General features: G+C 45.9%; 1 protein-coding gene across 5 annotated transcripts in view; it reads left to right on the forward strand.

The window, feature by feature from the left end:
- LOC139050375 (uncharacterized) overlaps nt 1–12134 on the forward strand; it is a 412530-nt gene extending 400396 nt beyond the window's left edge. For all 5 annotated transcript variants that reach the window (XM_070526633.1, XM_070526632.1, XM_070526635.1 and 2 more), the window contains 3 exons: nt 4037–4181; nt 9635–9904; nt 11912–12134. In XM_070526633.1, the coding sequence (XP_070382734.1) occupies nt 4037–4181; nt 9635–9904; nt 11912–12033 (537 nt within the window). In that variant the 3' untranslated portion in view covers nt 12034–12134. The remainder of the gene's footprint in view (nt 1–4036; nt 4182–9634; nt 9905–11911) is intronic.
- The last annotated feature ends 7191 nt before the right edge of the window (nt 12135–19325 follow it).

The following is a 19325-nucleotide window of genomic DNA, read 5'->3' on the forward strand; positions in this document are numbered from 1 at the left end:
TCTCGTCACGCCGCCGTCGGCAGACCATCATCGTCCTACAGGCTTTCTAGTGAAGTCGTTGTCACGGCTCTGTGGCCATGCATTAGTCACGATCCAATTGTCCTCATACCGTGGCCATACCATCGTCGTCATTGGATTGACGTCATACAGCTTTCGAGCATTCGTTGTCACACTGCCGTCATGGTCGTTCCAACGTCACCAATCTAACTTCGACATCAGACTCTGGTCTTGCCGTCATTGCCTCGCCATCGCTGTCACAATGTCGTCCTACCATTGCCGTCAGTGACGTCATACCATTGTCGACGAGTGATAGGACGTGCAAGTTTTCACATGTCATAGAGGCACATACAGGAACAGTGACGCACATGACCTCTGATGTGACTGATTTTCTACTGTGAAGAAACACTGCTGCAATGCAAAGACAGCAAGGAAGAGCAGAGTCCCACAGCTGATGTCGATGCCGAGCGGCGCGCTCTTGTACAAACACTGCGGCTCCTCGACACGGCATGACAACTTGGTGGCAGAAAATTTGAATGAAAACATATCGGAATACTTCTACGTTATAGGGCCCCTGATTGCTACTGAAAGCAAACTGCATGAAACTCAGCACGCAAGACTGATATACTACGTACTACTACCAGCCCGAATCAACGCTTTACTAAAGCCATCTTCGGCTGGTCGTTTCTCGGTCGCTGGTCGCGAGCGTGCGCGCCCTACCTTCGGCTGGTTCTTCTCGATTGCTCTCGTGTAGCTTCGAGTGCTCTGAAGCGCTCCAAGCCTTATCGCCGGAGCAGTCGTCGAGATTGAAACGTCATCGCAGTGCCGCGTCACAGCTGTTAAGAAAAAAATTAAATTAAATTATGGGGTTTTACGTGCCAAAACCACTTTCTGATTATGAGGCACGCCGTAGTGGAGGACTCCGGAAATTTCGACCACCTGGGGTTCTTTAACGTGCACCTAAATCTAAGTACACGGGTGTTTTCGCATTTCGCCCCCATCGAAATGCGGCCGCCGTGACCGGGATTCGATCCCGCGACCTCGTGCTCAGCAGTCCAACACCATAGCCACTGAGCAACCACGGCGGGTCGTCGCTGCTGTAGGCGACGGCCCACAGTAACCTAGGCAACCTAGGCCACTGCATGCTGGCATCTCGACGAACGCTCGTCCCGCCGGCGCGTCCGCCACTTATCCCGGCAGCGCCGGGAGCTTTGGATGGGCAAAACATCGGACGTTGGCTGTAGTCACGTGGTTTCGCATCTGCCATTTCCTCCTCCAAGAGCGAGTCACACGTTCGGCTGGCGCGCTTGTCATCTACCTCTGAGCTCGGGGAACGCCGGGTCTGCCCGACTCTGCTTTGCGGGATGTAGGCCACCAGTAGAAGATACAATAAGACTACAGGCCGTCGCAGCCACTGTGCGACGACCTGTAGACAGTGTCTTGAACTGTGCTAATTATGAAATTTCTTCAACTTCGCCGGAGCGTTGCGCAAGTCATGAGAAGCCATAGTAGACGTTGCACAATGTACGAAGGAAGGATGTTCAGCCCGTGCAACGAACTCTTGCTTCGTCGCGTTCATTCCAAATTCCACGAAGCGATACCATCTTTTTTTACGCCAGCAATGCGGGGAATATGTAGAAACTCGAACACCTACTAGTCGGCGGTGCTGGTGAGTCACGTCTGGAGTTGCTGCAGTACCTCTCGAACGGCCGTACCCTCTTCAGCTGACGCCCGTTCCGACGCCTCGTCATCTCTCCAAAAACACGAGGCTTCGCTTTCCGTCGTCTTGGTCTGCGGCCTGCCATCGTACGAAGCGACACCTGCCGCACAATCTAAGAAGATCATCTCGCGTTATGTTGAACTGAAGTTGCTGAAATGCAGTCCCGCTTCTGTGGCAATATTTTCGTTACAGGGCTCCGCGTTAGCGACCTCATCCATCGCGGCGAGCCTTCTGTTTCGGTTCCTTGTAACTGAGAGGGCAACGATCTGTTACGCACGCGGTCACGTGTTATGATGCTATCTGATTAGTTGAGGGCAAGGAAATTCATGACTACGAGGCAAACACGCCATGGACTTTGCGAGAAAAATCGAGGAAGAAGACTGCGATTGTTAACGCTGACTCTATGTGCTAATAAGTCGCCTTTGTGTACGGAACAAAACTGTTCGCGTTCCTCAAGGTTCGTAGTTCGTATGAACTCAGCTTCCTGCTTCTCTTCAGGGTCCCTTTAAACCACCATTCTGCTTGTCTTCACGAAGGCTCCGTCCCTTTTAACACTCGCTAAGTCGAAATAAGAAATCACTCTCTGGCGAACAGACAAGTTAGCTCGGCAGCTGTTTCTGCATAGGTTTAAGTCACGCAACGGTACACAGTTTGCTTTGCACTCTATATCATGCGACACTTCTTGTCCCTTCTGCGCCTCGCCCCACTCGTTCCAGTGCAATAACAGCGTGCTAGTTTTCGTCAGCAGGTACACAAGATATTTTCATTTCCACCACAATTCTACGATATGCTTTGCGTCGAACACAGCCCCAGGATATATTGGAATCGCCTGCCTCGCCGAACGAAACTAGATAAGGCCACCATAACGTTCCTCGAAATGCGCTCCGAAAATTTTCCGCCATATTTTTGTGTGCTCATGTGCAGCCCTGCAACATTTTAGTAATCTCACACGAGTGTCGACCGACACGACCATCGGCGCCATGTCAGGGAGCACTCCTACGAATTTAGCGAGAGCAACACTCCGTGAAAATACTACGCTCTAGTCCGAGCATCGTGTGCTAGGCTATTCCGTCAAGCTCCCCCTAGCCCCTACTTCTGCTAATGTGCTTTCCCTACGCACACAGAAGTGCGCGCTCGTGCTCCTGCGCGCACAGTAGGTAAAATAGGCACTTTCAAATGATAGATTAGCTCATAAATAGGAGGGGTCACGTAGACTTCGTTGTCACAGCCCGGCGGATGATGCTTTTACACCAGGACACACTATGCGCATGCACTTATGCCGGGTACTTTAACAAGTACGCTCCGTGACAGGGCATCGGTCGATGCGCCATTCGACGCTCCCATGTGATTAACAGTATCTAGGGGAGATGTAGGCTCATGTCTAAAATAAACAACACTTTCAGGTATGTTGGTTGCAATATTTCTCAATCCCGTGTTCGAAGAGCATGTTTGTCCCTTCCCATTTTTCAAGCATCACCTGTTTGTGCTCGAACACAGTATTTCGATCCAGGGCATCAAACTTGAACTCGATGTTTAGGCTCCACAGATTTAGCCTTAGAATTCCTCCAGCCGACCGCTCTGCTTTTCTCACAATAACAAAATTTTCTCTCGCTAACCTTCAAATTTTTGCGCTGCATGCCAAATTTCCAGCTTAGGTAGCTGAAGTGTTTATCATAATTTCCCAACGTAGTAAGTCTCAAAGATTTCGAATATTGAGCATTGTGAACAAAGAAATTACCGAATGGCTGAACCATCTTTTTTACCTACATTCTCTAGTAAGTACCCCCCCCCGCCCCACACACGCACACACTGCCGAAATATTGATGCCACTGGTTCATGAGACGTTCTCCTCATTGTGCTCTCCTCAGCCCTCTTAATGCGGGATCCGCTTACGTCTATTATTGTGCAAATCATCATTGCAATATCTCTTTCATCGCATTTATCTGGAAGAAACATCCTTCCTAAGTTCCTGGCTACCTTTGTAGAATCATTCCTTTATGGTTGTCTAAATAAGTGGAACAAAAAGTGGTTAATCCTATTGTGAGCAGATCAGCTGCCGATCGGAGAGGACGGCAGCAGACAAGAGAACCGCAGGTCGGAAACAAATGTATGAAGTGCATGACATATAATTCTATGTCTTTTAACAGCCTTCCATTATCAGTCAGCTGGTGTTTTTTTTTCTCTAAACTGTATATTTATGACACATTTGTCGATGGCTTTCGGTGTATTGACAGTGATATTACATTAGTATCTTACTAATAAATAACGATTTCAGATCTATTTTTAACGCTAACATCAACTTTTTCGGTTGATTTTCAGATAGTTGATGTGCTTACGGGTGAGAAACTCGGTCCCCATAAAACAGGTGAAGTCTGCTATCGCGCAGAGTCGATGATGAGGGGATACTACAAACGACCCAAAGAAACCGCTGATATGATCGACGAGGACGGTTGGAGCAAGTCAGGTAAAATGCAGTGTTGCAATCATTGAGATTTTAATGCTAACTACAGTGGTGTTTATTTTCGTTTAGTGTCAGATTTTCACTTCTTTTTCCTTTAATTCATCGTTTGACCTTTTTTTTTTGCTATAATGAAAGTCAAATGGGGGATAATTAGACTGTGCCCTGAATTCAGCACAAAAACAAGTACTGTATTTTTCGAACTGTAATGGCACGTGCTATACAAATCTAAATGTTGAAATTTTATTGGCTCGGTGCTATATATTATTTTTTTATACTTTCTAATCTTGCTGAAAGGAACGAAGCAGAACTGCGACTGCAAAATTTCCTCCCGCTAAATAAGATGTTGAGAGTCTCCACGTATATGCTAGAAAAATGATTTATAAAAAGGAAAAAATACCTCTGCCGCCAAAGTGAAAAGATTACCAGTACGCAAACTAATTAGGCACGAAAAACACTTCGCCCCCTATGTCAGAAGCAGAAGTGATGGAGGATGCTGCACTAAGCCAAACATAATAGCATGTCGCAGTCTCCGAGGCCACGTACTGTGTTAAACTTCAGAGGGTGGGCGACTCAGCAACATAAGCCTTTCTGGAATGCCTAAGGTTAGACTTACTTTGTTGTGCTACATGCTGTAGTGAAATGCGATACTTGGCCACAACAATAGACGATGCACTTGTCCAGTTGTCGTGTGCGATCTTTCCGTGATTCGTTCTTGTGGATTAGTAGCGCATTTCATTACAACAGGCTTTGCTGCGCACCGAAAAACCTGGAAAACGGGGGAGCCTAAGGGTGCGCCGAAGTGCAAATGTTGTACTTGTACTGTTGTATACAAAGAGTTCAGAGAAGATATAGCACCGACCCAAATGCATAGATCTGTTACCTAGGGAAATTGGGCATTACAACACAAGTGATAGATATTCTGGGAAGCGAAGCTTTGTACGATATTTGTATACTAGATTATCGATGTTCGCGCTTAGGTTGGTACACATGCTTATGAAAAGAGTGCATGAGTTGTCTGTGTAACTTGTTTGTTTTTCAATGTTGAGACGATTTATTGTTGTTTATTTCAATATCTTGGCACTGAAGTGGAACACCAACGTCGCCAGTTCAGAGCATGACATATTACACGTCGAGGTAATAAGGCCTTCCAAAGCGGTGCGGCACATTTTAGGGGCAAAATCGAGAATTGGACAAGCAGAGGGCTGGGAACGGTGAAATTCATACCCGGTGTTCCATCCCCAGTTGCACCACACCCAGTGGCGCAAGTTCCCTAAGACGAAACAGCTGCCAGCACGTGTCCTGTTATCCGAGTAGTTTATATATATATATATATATATATATATATATATATATATAGAGAGAGAGAGAGAGAGAGAGAGAGAGAGAGGCATGGGAGAAACAGAGGCCACAAGGTCACTGCGCTCGCTGCTGCTGCCGTGGTGTCAGCGAGTGTGATGTGTTTATGTTGCTCTGTACGTGCCGGGTGGCGGAAGTCGAGCGAAGGCATTCAAATCCGCCTTCGCTCCGGCGGCTTCCTCGTATGGTTCGGCAGTGCGAGCCCTATCTTGAAAGCGATCTGCGATGCTTACAGTTTAGGCACATGGGCGCACCGAGGACCGATAGCTTCGGGCGTGCTACAGCACCTATATGCTTGCGTGCCACCCGCCTTCACGAAGGGAAGCGGCACTATGGGCCGGATTCTGAAATCCTCCTAACCTTAGACCGTTTCCTTACCTTCCGCAAGGAGCCCTCCATGCTACCTAAACGTTAGGCGCCCTCGGAAGGCCACCGCGAATTCTAAATGCTTCCTTTCGCCTTCCTTGCGGAAGGAGCGCCTCGCCAAAGGAAGTGTAACGTTAGAGGCTTCTGGTTTCGAGATTACCCACAAAAAATTCGAAATATTTGTAATGAGTTGCCGAGACAAAGTGCCGGGACTGTTAAAATTGCATTTCTACTTTTATACTGGGGCATAAATTACATTTCTTTGGTTAATAACGTAAAAATGGTTGGAAAATGATGCGCGTGGCAAGAAAGCAATCTCAGTCTAGCAACTATGGCAGCATCTGAGTTCGTTTGGTCAGGCGTCGCTTTTTTCTTTGTTTGCGTGCGTTTTCTTTCGTGTGTGTGTGTATGTGTATTTGCCATGCCGGGCGAAGCATATTTTACGGAGGAAGAAAAAGACTTGTTCACGGAACTTCTACAAAGGTACAGCAATGTGATTGAAAGCAAGAAAACTTCGTCGTACTATTCCAGTGGATTCTGCCTGTCAGTCAGGCGCCGGGCTGGAGTCAAAGGTGGAGGCTTGTACACAGTCCCGTAAAGAAGTTCATTTGCTCGTCGAAGAAACCGTGCATAGCTTTCGAAGCTATCGTCTTCGGATAAACATTGCAAAGCCGTCATTCTCGCCGCTCGCTTTCCACAAGATCACAGTGAAAAAAAGATATGGCACAAAACGCGGTCCGCGTAACCAAACTGGGCGTCAGTACACGGCGGCTGGCTACCGCGACCTTGGCTGCGCACGGCACCTACCCTAGCCGAGCGTACCGCGTGCAAAGTCATGCGGAGAAGCATACGTTCAGGTAGAGGAGCACGGTTAGGACGCATGAAGGTAGCATGCCGGCTCCCTAAGCGCGAGGAAGCACCAAGGAGGCCCTAACTTAGTGCCCCTTAGTAAGGTACGTTCCAGAATTGACGCCAGGTCGCCTCACAGCGTGTGAGGCATCCTTAGTTAGGAAAGGAGCGTTTCAGAATCCGGGCCTATAACTTTTTTCTTCTCGCACTTCGTGATTTTCTAGATTCGTCGAGGTCACGCCACCTCTATCGAAGGGTTCGGATGCTCTCAGCGACCGATAATACAAAGCAATTGGGGCAGGACGTTTCTACAATGACTTTCTAAGTATGTGCATACCTGAAACGCGTTATGTTCGAGGCGCCATACTGGCAGCCGAGCTCCTCTCGTGCTTTCCTGTGGGCACACTGCGCCATGTGCAGCCTCGCCCACGAAGTGGACGCGTGACCTTTGCCTATATTTATTATGCATACTGCAGAGGAAAAGCTAGATGAGAGAAGTGACAACCACATAGGAGACGCCATGTTGCAACCTCTCAATTTCGTAACGCTAGAAATAATATATGATGCATAAACAACCATTTACATGTACCAACAACGTGCACATAGTCCACAGTCCACATATTCGCAGTCCACAGTCCGCATATTTCTGAGAAAGACCCGGCGCCTATTTACAACACTCTGATTTAATTACAGTACTTGAAAAGATGCCCTTGTAGCTCTCCGAACTATATTGAGCCATGCTTGCACAGCGCAAAAGTCGAACACTGAAAAAAGAACACAACACAGGCGCTGACTTGAACATGCATATTTAAAGACAGCGCTGTCTTCAACATGCAGAGTTGAAGACAGCGCCTCTGCTGTGTTCCTCCTTCAGTCCTCGTCTTTTGCACTGTGCTAACATGTCAGTATTGAATCGCCAACTCGCCCTAGCTTCCACCTTATCAATTCATATTGAGCCACCACACCGAGGGAGAGTCGGGATCGCGTTGCTTGCCGGTCTAGTCTGAATCGCATCTCATCGTCGGCGCCTGCGCGCCCGCACACAGTAGCAACATGGCGGTGCCCTTGCGGTTACTCATCGTATTGCCTAGGCGCTATGGGAAGCTATTTCTCTATAGTTGGTTAAAATAACTCTTGTCTAATCTCAGATATTTGGTGCACTGCTACGTGTGAACGCTGAGGATTATTGCCTGCTCCTTCCAGAGCGCATTCGTGTCAAATCGCGCTAAAATGCCGGGCTGCGGTGCTCGAATATACCCCATGGCGCGTTTTCGAATCCACCTGCTACCGGAGAAGTTTTGAATAATTTGTCGAAGAAAGTATCTTCCTTGGGGAATTACCTCTATTTTTTCTTTATCGAGTATGTGTGTCGCCAGCCTCTAACGCGTCACGAATCCAAACATTGTGCAGTTTAAAAATGGAAGAAAGCCGATAATGATTGATGACGAAGTATATATTTCTTCTCAAAGCCACCATGAAGGTAATGAACCTTAAATAAATAACACACAATATTCTCACCCCCAACTCACCCATGAAGAAAGTTTTTCATTAACTTCAACTTCGAGGCTGAATCGCCCTCAATTTTTTTTAATCGACGAGCGCCATGAACGATTACACCCGCATTTTTACAGTACGCTACCTTCGAGATCGGCAATAATTTCAGACAGATTGCCGGAAAGAAAACAAGTATGACAATGCAAAGTTTGCTAGTCCCATTAAAAGTTTACAATGTAAAAGTAACCGTCAAATCAATATGTCGAAGAAAGGCCGACACTCTGGTTTACAGGCCATGCTCGGCACGTGCATTTAACATACTCCTGACTTTGTGAAGCGACAATGTTTATAGAACGCGACCTGGATGCGAACTATCTGCCTTTCTCCTTGGCTCAGCCTCGCTGTGGCACACTAATTTTCTAATTGACCCACTCGTATCAAGTGAGACCACGCACTGTATTTTTTTTACTTTCTTGTTCCATCGCCATTTTCGCTTCAACAGCATAGGCAGGCAGTCGCGAACAATGCGCTCCTCCTAGGTGTGGCAGCTTCCGTCATCATTTCAAATATAATCGCAATAACCACTTCGTTTCGCACTGTCATAATGAACTGATGGGGCTTCGTATGCCGCAATCAATTCGGCTAAAACAAGATGATCTGAAGAATATCGCCCGTCGTAGTGAATGGAACACCAAATGAAACTAATGTGACCAACCGGTCTTCAAAAAGCGGCCAGAGCCGCTCGCAGTTCTGCGAATATATGCCCCGCAGATAACCTTGCCGATTCTCCCAATCATTTGCATTCATGGTCCACCCTTTGTCTACCTCAGGAGCTTCTTCGTCTTGTAACCACACAGGTTACGGATATCGGATAAAAAGTATCTTGTTACTAAGGGCCCAGTGGTAGTCATCTCTGTGAAGGAAACAATCGGGAAATTCGTCCTTTCGTTTGCAGTGAATCTTCTCACCGGTATTAGCCAGCATGTAGTTCGTAGAAGACGCCGCCAATTAATTCCTGCTAACCAGTTAGTGCTCTCATCCTCATACTTGGTAATTTGGTAATGGTAATTTTTTGTAATGTGCATTTTTTGCACGAACTCTTTGTGCCTTATGCATCACCAAGACAACTTTTTCTTGAAACCTGGAGGGAGCATTCATCATGCGTTTTTGAGAGAAACTGCTGCTGCATTGCTGACATATCGCTAACTATAGCTGCTTGATATGACAATTATCATTGTTGTTAGGTCTGCTGTTGACTATTGTTACACCAGCATCCCACGTGGTAGCAGTGGTGTATGGAATTAAGCTGGTCGCAAAGTTGGTCAAGTGAAATAATTTACAGAAACTAAATTTTACAATTTGAAGGGAGGCTCATGGCAATGATGTTACAGGTGACACAGGTTACTACGACGAAGACGGCCGGATCTATATCGTCGAGCGCCTTAAGCAGATGATCAAGTGCTTGGACAACCCCGTGATTCCCGCCGAACTGGAAGAGCTTCTCCTCCGTCAATATGTGTCTGATATTGCCGAGGTGGCAGTTGTGGGAATCCCGAATCCCGACTACGGAGAGGCGCCTGCGGCTGCAGTGGTGCTCACAGACGAGGGCCGCAGGAAAGACGCAGAGCTGCTCGCCGAAAAGATTAAAGCAACAGTAGCGAGTAAGTTATGCGTCAGGAATAGCGGGTATTCTTGTTCAGCAAATAACGCTGTGCATAATCGTAAGTGCTTTGCGAGTAATACAAACTTCAATATTCCATTCGAATCGGTTCGTATTCGATTAGATTCTAAAGAGACATTTACTATTTAATATATTCAAACCCCTGAAAATTCAGGAATGTATTCGGAACGTGTTTTAAGTGCAAAACCGCTAATCAATTACGCTGTTTCGTAGACGGTGCTTTCTAGCCCGCCTAGCACGCCTTCACAAGGGATGTGCCGGCGTTCTTCTATAGTCGTAAGCGCGCGGCAATACGCATGGGATAAACATGCTCCTCGCCGCTTTTCTATAATCAGGTTTGCCCCAGTACTGTCTTACGAAAGAGGAAACCGGGGGGGGAGCGGGCGCACTTCACGTCGGCTTTGTGTTGCACGATTGTTTTTGTAGCGCAAATCGCCAATGAACCACCAAAACTACACACCAATGGACTCATCTCGTTCCCAGGAGAAAGTGGGTTCCGAACACCACGTGGGATTCCCATTTTTCAAGCCTCTACGACAACTTTTTGCCAGGACCTTGTGGCGGGAGCGCCGTGAGGCCGCGCCCCGTAGAGCGGGCTTCTTCAACAATTACCGCTGATTATCTCAATAATTCAAGTCACCGTAGAGGGGAGCAGCATAACCCAGGAAGAAATCGATGTAAGCAATGGATGGGAGGAGGTCAGGCACAGAAGATCAGACAGGCCAACCTCCCAAGATCGCGAGAGCTCCTTGTCACCAATGCGGCTCGACAAGCGCAACAATAACCCGAGGAAAGGCAGGCTAGAGAAAGTACGCGAGGGAAGCAGAACGCCACGTTTCACTAGAAATGATTACGAGATTGGGATAAGACCACCTAGATGAGTCAAAATATCAGAGTACGGTATAATTCAACTAACAGTGGCAGTACATGATGCGGAAGGCATCCCTCGAGGCAAAAGGAAGGAGGATACCGTCTGCCACAGCAATAATCACAATATCATGATCTTCAGTAGATTGGATCGACATCACGCAATCAAATACCAGGAAGTAGCCAGTATCTTGATTCAAGGCAAATGTTATGGAACAATGCTTACAACACAGCACCGGACATGACGGCCAAAGGAGTCATCAGAGGAACCCCACTCGGCGACGACCCAAGAGACATCACAGCAGCGGTGGCCACGAGCAAAAGCCCAACGGCGATAGCAGCAAAGAGGCTCAATAATACTACACCAGTGATTAAGCTCTTTGAAGGAAACAAAGTGCCCACGTTATCAGGCATCAGTAAACACTGTAATAGCTACAACGGTCCACCGAGGAATCGTATCTCTTTTTCAGATATCAACACTGATAACTTGCTCACGCACTTTTCCTCTATTTTTTCAATTTCGTAGGCTTCCACAATCTCCCATGCCATCTTGCTATGATCCCTACACAAAATAGAAGCAATTTTAAACATTGGTCTGCCTAAATGAATGGCCAAATGGGCCGAGGTTTCTCTAGTGACGTTATATTGATGCTCTTTTAGTGTTTCATTGATGCATCTTACAGTTCGACCAACGTACATTCTTCTGCAAATGAAAGGCCCCATAACTCAATGAGCAATCCCTTCGATCGAGCCCCCTTTTCTCAAACCGCCGCTTACCCTCGACTTGTTTCACGTTCAGTCTTTCCCTTTTATAGATGTCGTTCTTTCAGAGCCCGCCTCCTGAAATTTTCGTTTCCGGTGTAAAGGAGGAAGGGGGAGGGTACGTGCGGAAATTTCGGGGCGGGGAAGAGTTTACCCCTCACTTGGCTACACTAATGTAGTCTGGATATCAGATTATGAGCCGCGCATTGATATGACTGCTGGAATATCAAAACTTGGTTAGCTGGCATGGCAGTTCCGAATTCGTTGGTCTAGGGCACAGCACGACGCCCTTAATTTGTTTCGAACATCGACACTGTAAGCAAAGGATTTTACAATAATTGGTTCCCTTTCCTTACAGGTACCCATGCTTTACACAAGCACCTATACGGTGGTGTCTTCTTCTTGGATTCACTACCAAAGACGGACACCGGAAAAGTCACCAGAGCCACTTTGGTTCGCTCTCTCGCGGGACGCAAGTAACCACATGGCGATCTACCTGATACTAACCTGTCCAACATGTGCGTGCTGCATTTGCATAGGGGAAGCGACTTTCCAATAAACTATTGAATTAGCCTAACCATTTCTGGCTCCCCTAGTAAAAGCGCTTCGAGAGAAAACCTAACCTTTCTGTCCTTTGTTCCAACTTCAGTCTAGGTTGACCACTAATATGTGAAAACGAAAGTGGTAGCTATAAATAGTTGATACAGGCTAATATAGCAGTAATCTTCCTAATAGTCAGACGATCTCGTTCATGAGTACAATTTCTAGTTTTACAGCGGAAAGAATCTTAGCTTGTCCCACGCGTAAAACGCCTATTTTTAGGGCCGTAAAAATTATTGCACACGACACTGAGCTCCAACTACACGAGCGATGCGAAAAGGCGTACCTGAAAAATACTTACTGGTGCGAAACCGTCAGCTGGATTATTGAGCGTGAAAGACGGCATCTGTCAACTGTAGGAGCGAAACGGCCCCTCATTTCCGATTAGCTGGGACGACACGTCGTGAGCGTGCATCGATGCATCTTACAGATGCATCGACTGCATGTAACTGCGCTTCGGTACGATCAAATTAAAATGCGCCAAGCGTCTTAACCCGTTCTTTTGTCCGCGAGGAGTTCATAATTCGCAGGACCTATCAGCGGCGTTCAATTGGACATAAAAACTTTGGAATTCGCAACTTATGAGAAGTGCTTAGATGTCCTCGGATTTTTCATTCTGATCATTTTGAGCGCAAACACAAATCTGACAAGAAATTATGAGAGTGATCTGAAACTTTATTTATAGTACTTCTCGGGTCGTCTATAGTAGACATGATCATGAGGACATTACCCTTGGTATAAACAAGCACCCTTTATATTCCCATGAAGGTTTTTGAATGTTCCGTTTGTACAGTCGGTATTTGCCCCACCAGTTAGTGTGATTACGATTGCGTGGCATAGCTTCCCGGTGCATTCCACTCAATTGGAATTCTTGTAGGTCTCCACCCTAGTAAGCCGGAAATACATGTTACTGCATCTGTAAATGTAGCATCCGAGTAAATGTAGCAAGTTCAGTTCACTAAAGAAGAGCAGCCACAATAAAGAATTCGGATTCGAACACTTCATTTTAAATTAAATTTTACATACAAAACGTGGCAGGCTAGCCAGAGATTGCGTATGATTTTTTTGTGCGTGTGTGCGTGAAGTATGGAATATAAGAAACGTGTATCGCTGGCTCGCAAAAGCTATGCTGCATGTCACCAGGATAGTCAGGTTTCCTGTGGGAAAATTTTCCGACACGCCAACTGATGCGCCTTCTGCTCCATAGCCTAGGGTACCCCCCTTCCCCCGAGCTTTCGTCCGTAAAAACAGAACCACGCGCTACCGAAAGCAAGTACATTCAACCGAGGATCATTCCGCGTTCAGCGAAGACGAGAATGTATGTGATTCTGCGCGAACAAACATGAGCGTCAAACGATCATGGAAAACAGTCCTGTTCTTGTGTGAGGACATCGACATATAGGTACACAAGAAGATGAGACAGAACGAAATGCGTAAAGAACGTGTGGAAGGCGGGGAACGAGCGCACGGACAATGTGTATTTCAGCATTATTTGCAACAAAGAGCTTAACAGAATTTTCAATAGAACAAGCGCCAAAAAATGACAGCAAACAAGAAGAAAACCAGACAGGACAAGGTGCTACTTGCAACTGTTTATTTAAATGACAAGTGGCTGATTATAGAGCCATGAGGAGAGGCGAATGAAAAAAGAGGGATACTGAATACTTGAACGCGCACGTGCGACAACACTGAAGATATAGGCAATCACGCTTAATCTAAATAGAAAACTTGTCTAAAAACATGCATTCAGTCGTGTATATATTCAAAGACGGGACACTGACACAGTTATCCCCTCTTTTCTTAATCTCGTTGGCCTCCAACAACTCCCGCGCAACAGAATCTTTACTTTTATACATGATTGTCGTATCTTGAAGCCTTGCTTCACATACCCTTCACATAATAGGAATTTGTATTGGCTCATGCGTGGCTCCCGTACTTTGCAACATTTTCCTTGCGGGCATCGACAGAGCGCTATCGAAGGTGTTTGACGGAGGCAAAGTGCTCCAGGTTTTTAGGTATGTTGACGATTTTTTTAATTTTACTGACGGAACGATCTTCCATGACTTACTCGCATACTGTGCAGGACATTTTAACTGATTTTAAACAGCAAGGAAACGGCTTAGATTTTACTTTCGAACTAGCCAAGGATAACAGCTTGCAGTTTTCAGATCTTGACATAACCCTTACTGACGAAGGGTCCTGCTGGAAGTACCGACCTCGTGCCCGCAAGGAGGTGTTGCCGTATAAGTCTACACACTAAAAGACTGCCAAACGAGCAATTGCTACTATGTGCCTCGAATCCGCGCTGAGAAAAATCGTGCTGTCATAAGGCACAAGCGAGCTTTAACGACCAGATTTTGAAGTTGAGGAAGGCTGGCTTTCCTTGCTTTCTTTAAAGCGCAGTTTCGGAGGCGTTATTGAAAAAACTGAAAAAAGAAAGATAAAGAAGTGAAGAAGGTCAATCAGTCGAAAAGAAAGATAAAGCGGTGGTGATTCCATATTCTCATAAAGTGGCGCATAATCTGAAACACGTCGCCGTGAAATACAAAATTCCTGTTGTATTTTCCGCGCCGCGAAAGCTTGCTACTTTGTGCCGCCTGATTGGTCCGGATGACTCTAAAAAAGTAGGGTGTTCTATTAAACATACGAACTCTTTTGTTAAATGTGAAGAAGGGGTAGTATACCACATTCCATTGAAGTGTGGAAAAGAGTATATGGGCCAAACAGGCCGATGTATTAATGAACGCCTGCGCGAGCATAAGCTATCATTGAAAAATGGATATGGTTCTAACTTGCCGCTGCATTGCAAGGCCTGCGGAAATGAGGATGAACGGGTATGTGAAGCAATGCTTCAAAATACTACAATCATGTATAAAAGTAAAGATTCTGTTGCGCGGGAGTTGTTGGAGGCAAACGAGATTAAGAAAAGAGGGGATAACTGTGTCAGTACCCCGTCTTTGAATATATACACGAATGAATGCATGTTTTTAGACAAGTTTTCTATATAGATTAAGCGTGATTGCCTATATCTTCAGTGTTCTCGCACGTGCGCGTTCAAGTATTCAGTGTCCCTCTTTTTTCATTCTCCTCTCCTCATGGCTATATAATCAGCCACTTGTCATTTCAATAAACAGTTGCAAGTAGCGCCTTGTCCTGTCTGGTTTTCTTCTTGTGTGCTGTCATTTTTTGGCGCTTATTCTATTGAAAGCTATGCACCAACTAGCCCCACAACGTGTTTTACTGCACCTTAACAGAACAGCGGAATGATTACAGAAATAAAAGAAATTTTGGCAAAACCCGTGTAACGATGACAGTCGACGCTAATGAGATTAGAATTAAAGCAATATAGCGACTCACCGCATTCCTGATGACACCTTTATTTAGATTCTGTAGTGATCTTCCAAAGATTTTCATTGCTTCAGCTATATGCGCCATACACGCTCTCCAAGATCACGTCTTATTGCTATGACTCTTGCTCGCCAGGGTCAGTAATGACCATGACATCATGACAAAAACAATATGACACCGGTGCAATGACGACGACAGAATGACGAGAAAATGACGTCGATGTAACGCCGAAGGCAATATGACGATGATAACATGAAGGCATTGGCATAATTACTGTTGTACGACGCCAACAGCATGAGGAAAGTTCGACGATGAAGCTGGAGTAACGACAATGCAACCATCATGATGACGTCAGGAACACAAAACAACCTAAGCCAGTGGCACCTTGGGTAACTAGATTGGCGTAATAGGCTAGTCAGACGTATAGATAGGCTGAATGTTCGTGAAGTAGGAAAAAAATGCAAATCGCTTCTAAAATGATCTAAACATTGATACTTATGACATAGAAAGAATGCCGCAAGTAGTTAGAAAACTGTAAGTACCACAACGTCTGATGTATGCTTTGCCAGAGAGCTAAACAAGGCTTATTCTTCATAGATAATCATGGTGGCTAATGAAATGCATAGCACAAATAGACTAGGGTGTAGAACTACACGTTGGGTTTGGAGGCCAGAAGCAGCAGGAGGATGTGCTGTACCAACTGAACATTTGCAATACAGCCACGAAAACTTCCAGTGAATTGGTTTGATGACCATATGAGGCCGTCACAAAAGTCCGGCTCCTAAATAGCAGTGAAAAATTTATAAGTGATACTGACAAGAAAAAGCCATCTGGTTATTATAACATGGTGGATATTAGGTGCGTGATTAAGCAGTTTTAATGGCCTATTTTAAAGAAAACGCGATTGAGAATAAGTGATGTTAGCACCGTATTTCGCAGAAAAATAAGGGCCATATGAAGGTTCAGATTACGATAACTCTTCCGTCAATCATTACTTCACACTCCTAGGTTAACTCAAGGACGCTTAACGAAAATCGCAGCTGCCTTGCGCATAAGAGGGCTCAAGTTGTATAGTTCATTTATTTAATCAGGAAGGAACCATGACAAGAATGGGATGTTGGAAGTGAAAGCTATATGTCAGCATCACGAGAAATTTCAGGAAATAGGGACATTTTAAAAGAAACTAGGTATAGCAGAAAGGAACGTAGTGCACTGTTCGTCGGCACTGTTTTCAGACGCCGGTCAGTAAACGGCATAACTCTGCAGGCTGCGTCAGAAGTTTATCGACCTCAGGATTCGATAAAACACTGAATAGTTCTGTAGTCAGGGCATGCCGTATGGTAATCTGATTTTGAGGATGGGCTAGTACATTACAAGAGACTTGTGGCCATTCTCGCTTGCTACTGTCACAAACTCCTCCGAAATCCACCGTTTTCCCAGAACCCGTGCTCTGTAACCTTTTGACTTTGGCAGTACGTGGTGGTACGCTGCAGTGAACGGCGCACGATGCCTAATTTTGCTTTTATAGTGGTGGTAGAATAGTTGCTTCGCGCTTCGAAAGCCATATATCCTAGATTTGCATAAGCAATTTGTTTTTGCGTCGTTACTATTGTCACTTCAAAATATATTCCCGACACACTGCTCATGCTGCGACCTTTTCGCCAACGCTTCACGGATACCACAATAGGTGCTGCCACTTTAGCAGGGTTAAAACAGATATTGATGCCAGGACTGGTCCCTACTGTCCTTGCTCGTTATCCGAATCCTCAGTGCCCAACCTTCTTTGCTACCAAAAGCAGTAAAGTGAGCGATATTCTTGATTAAGACCTGTGTTGACTTAGGAGTTGCACTTTGAGTACTACAATGTCGATTCGTTTTGCCGGTAATCTTATTAATACAGAATTTTATATGAAACACACATGCCCAAGAGTAACAGACGGAAACCGGGAGGGAGCTCCTTCCCCTCAGTCTGGTGGCACAGTGCCTGCTTATTCTTTAGGAAAGAGGTGATCGAGAAAAAGCCAGTGGCCTTCCAATCTATGAAGGATGACCAGCGAAACTATGCAAGTGAACCCCCTAGTGGTGAATGGGACCTCCGTCACCGGATGGCCCGGCACTGCACTATATTGAGGATCGACGCATGTATAGGAACTGCTTAACGCCTGCTTCACCTCCGCCATGGGTCGTCCCGGTATTAAACTATCTTCTGCTTCGGCCCCACTATGGGGAATTTGCTATCTACACACGGACACGATCCTGGTTGAACTAGCGCTTAACAACTTCGCTGTAATTATCTGTAAAATTTGTTGCATCTTTGTATTAATTAATTGATAGGTCTGGAGCAGTGGCACGAGCGTGTTCGCACGGTAGCGCCGAGGTGCGCCAACGAGCCAGCTGTAGAAGAAGTCTAGGCTGGAGCCAGTCGTGTTGATGATAATTTTGTGTTAGCACGTGGACACGATCCTGGGGGAAGCAGCTCTTGGCAGATTCGCTGTAAATTTGCAGCCTCTCCCGTAACCGAGAGTCGATGTTAGCATCAAATAGCAACCGGTAAAGCAGATTGGTTGGAGATGATACTAGCCGCAATCTAAAGATGGCTGTCGTGCATGTTCGCAACGGCACACCCTCCCCCATCACACCGCACTACGCCATAGTGTGCACTGGTCCATATGGACGCTGCCCTGCTAGAAGAATAAAACCGGCTGAAAGAGGCACGACAAGCTGCATAGGACGCCAGGGAGACCGAGCGCCTGAAGAAGGCGCGACTAAACGTCTCAGCAAATCTCGATTCTCGCTCCGTCATCTCGACACAAGACGTCATATGTTGGGCCACCACGGAGCAAAGGGCTGACTTCACAGAGCGTTCGCTTACCAAGGCTGGCTGCGTGGTGTAATGCTCCATTCTTTTTCCTTCCGCCATGAAGGCAAAGTTGGGCTTCCAGACGCGTCCGGCACCACGCCACAGAGCAGATCGATGAGCGCAGTGGATCCGCAGCACATTCCGTTTCCCAGAATTGAAGTACATGATGTCCTGTATTTGCCTTTAGAACATCGCTGTAGGAAAAGAAAATAGTACGCGCTATTGCAAGTGTGCCGTACAACTCACACACTCAAGGTATTTTAACCAAGGGCAACATAACAAAAAGTCATCATCTCTACAAACAAACGCTCCTACGCATATACTACTTTCAGGTAAAAGGTAGAAGCAACTTCAAAACAAATATAGCAAACTTAAAAGGGAATGGAACCACATATGACCCGCGCAGCCATGTAAAACGGATCATACATTTTTCGAGAGCAAATTGCGGCCATCAAATGGTCGCAAACACCTTGCCACGGCTACCAAATTCTTGTCTAGAAGCCACCATTGACATCCATGCCTTCACACCATCGGAGCTCATCTGTCTGGCGAAAACTATGATTTAAATCACCATGGTAAACCGAAACCACGTGCATTCACAGTGAAAGAAATTTAATTACTCCTTTTCTTTGATGTAACCCACTGTTATTTGCTTTTTGTTTCATTTCTGCAAGTGTTCTTTGTCCCCAGTAGGCCAATATTTAAAGGGGCCCAGGGACCACTCAAGCTGCAAATAAGCAGCTTTTACCTTGGCCGCCTCCCTGTGCTTGTAAATGCGCCCAAATAAAATGAAATGAAACAAAAATGACAAATAAAACTTCAACGTACACAACTTACAGGCTGAGTGACATTCTTGACAACGTTAGGAAGAACTCGGAAGCAATATACAGGATATAAATACAACAGCTCATGATACTACATATCCGCGTAGAGCAAGTGAAATAATTTTGCCTTGTGGGGCGAG

Source organism: Dermacentor albipictus, chromosome 10, assembly GCF_038994185.2.
Source record: "Dermacentor albipictus isolate Rhodes 1998 colony chromosome 10, USDA_Dalb.pri_finalv2, whole genome shotgun sequence".
In the NCBI taxonomy this organism is placed as follows: domain Eukaryota; kingdom Metazoa; phylum Arthropoda; class Arachnida; order Ixodida; family Ixodidae; genus Dermacentor; species Dermacentor albipictus.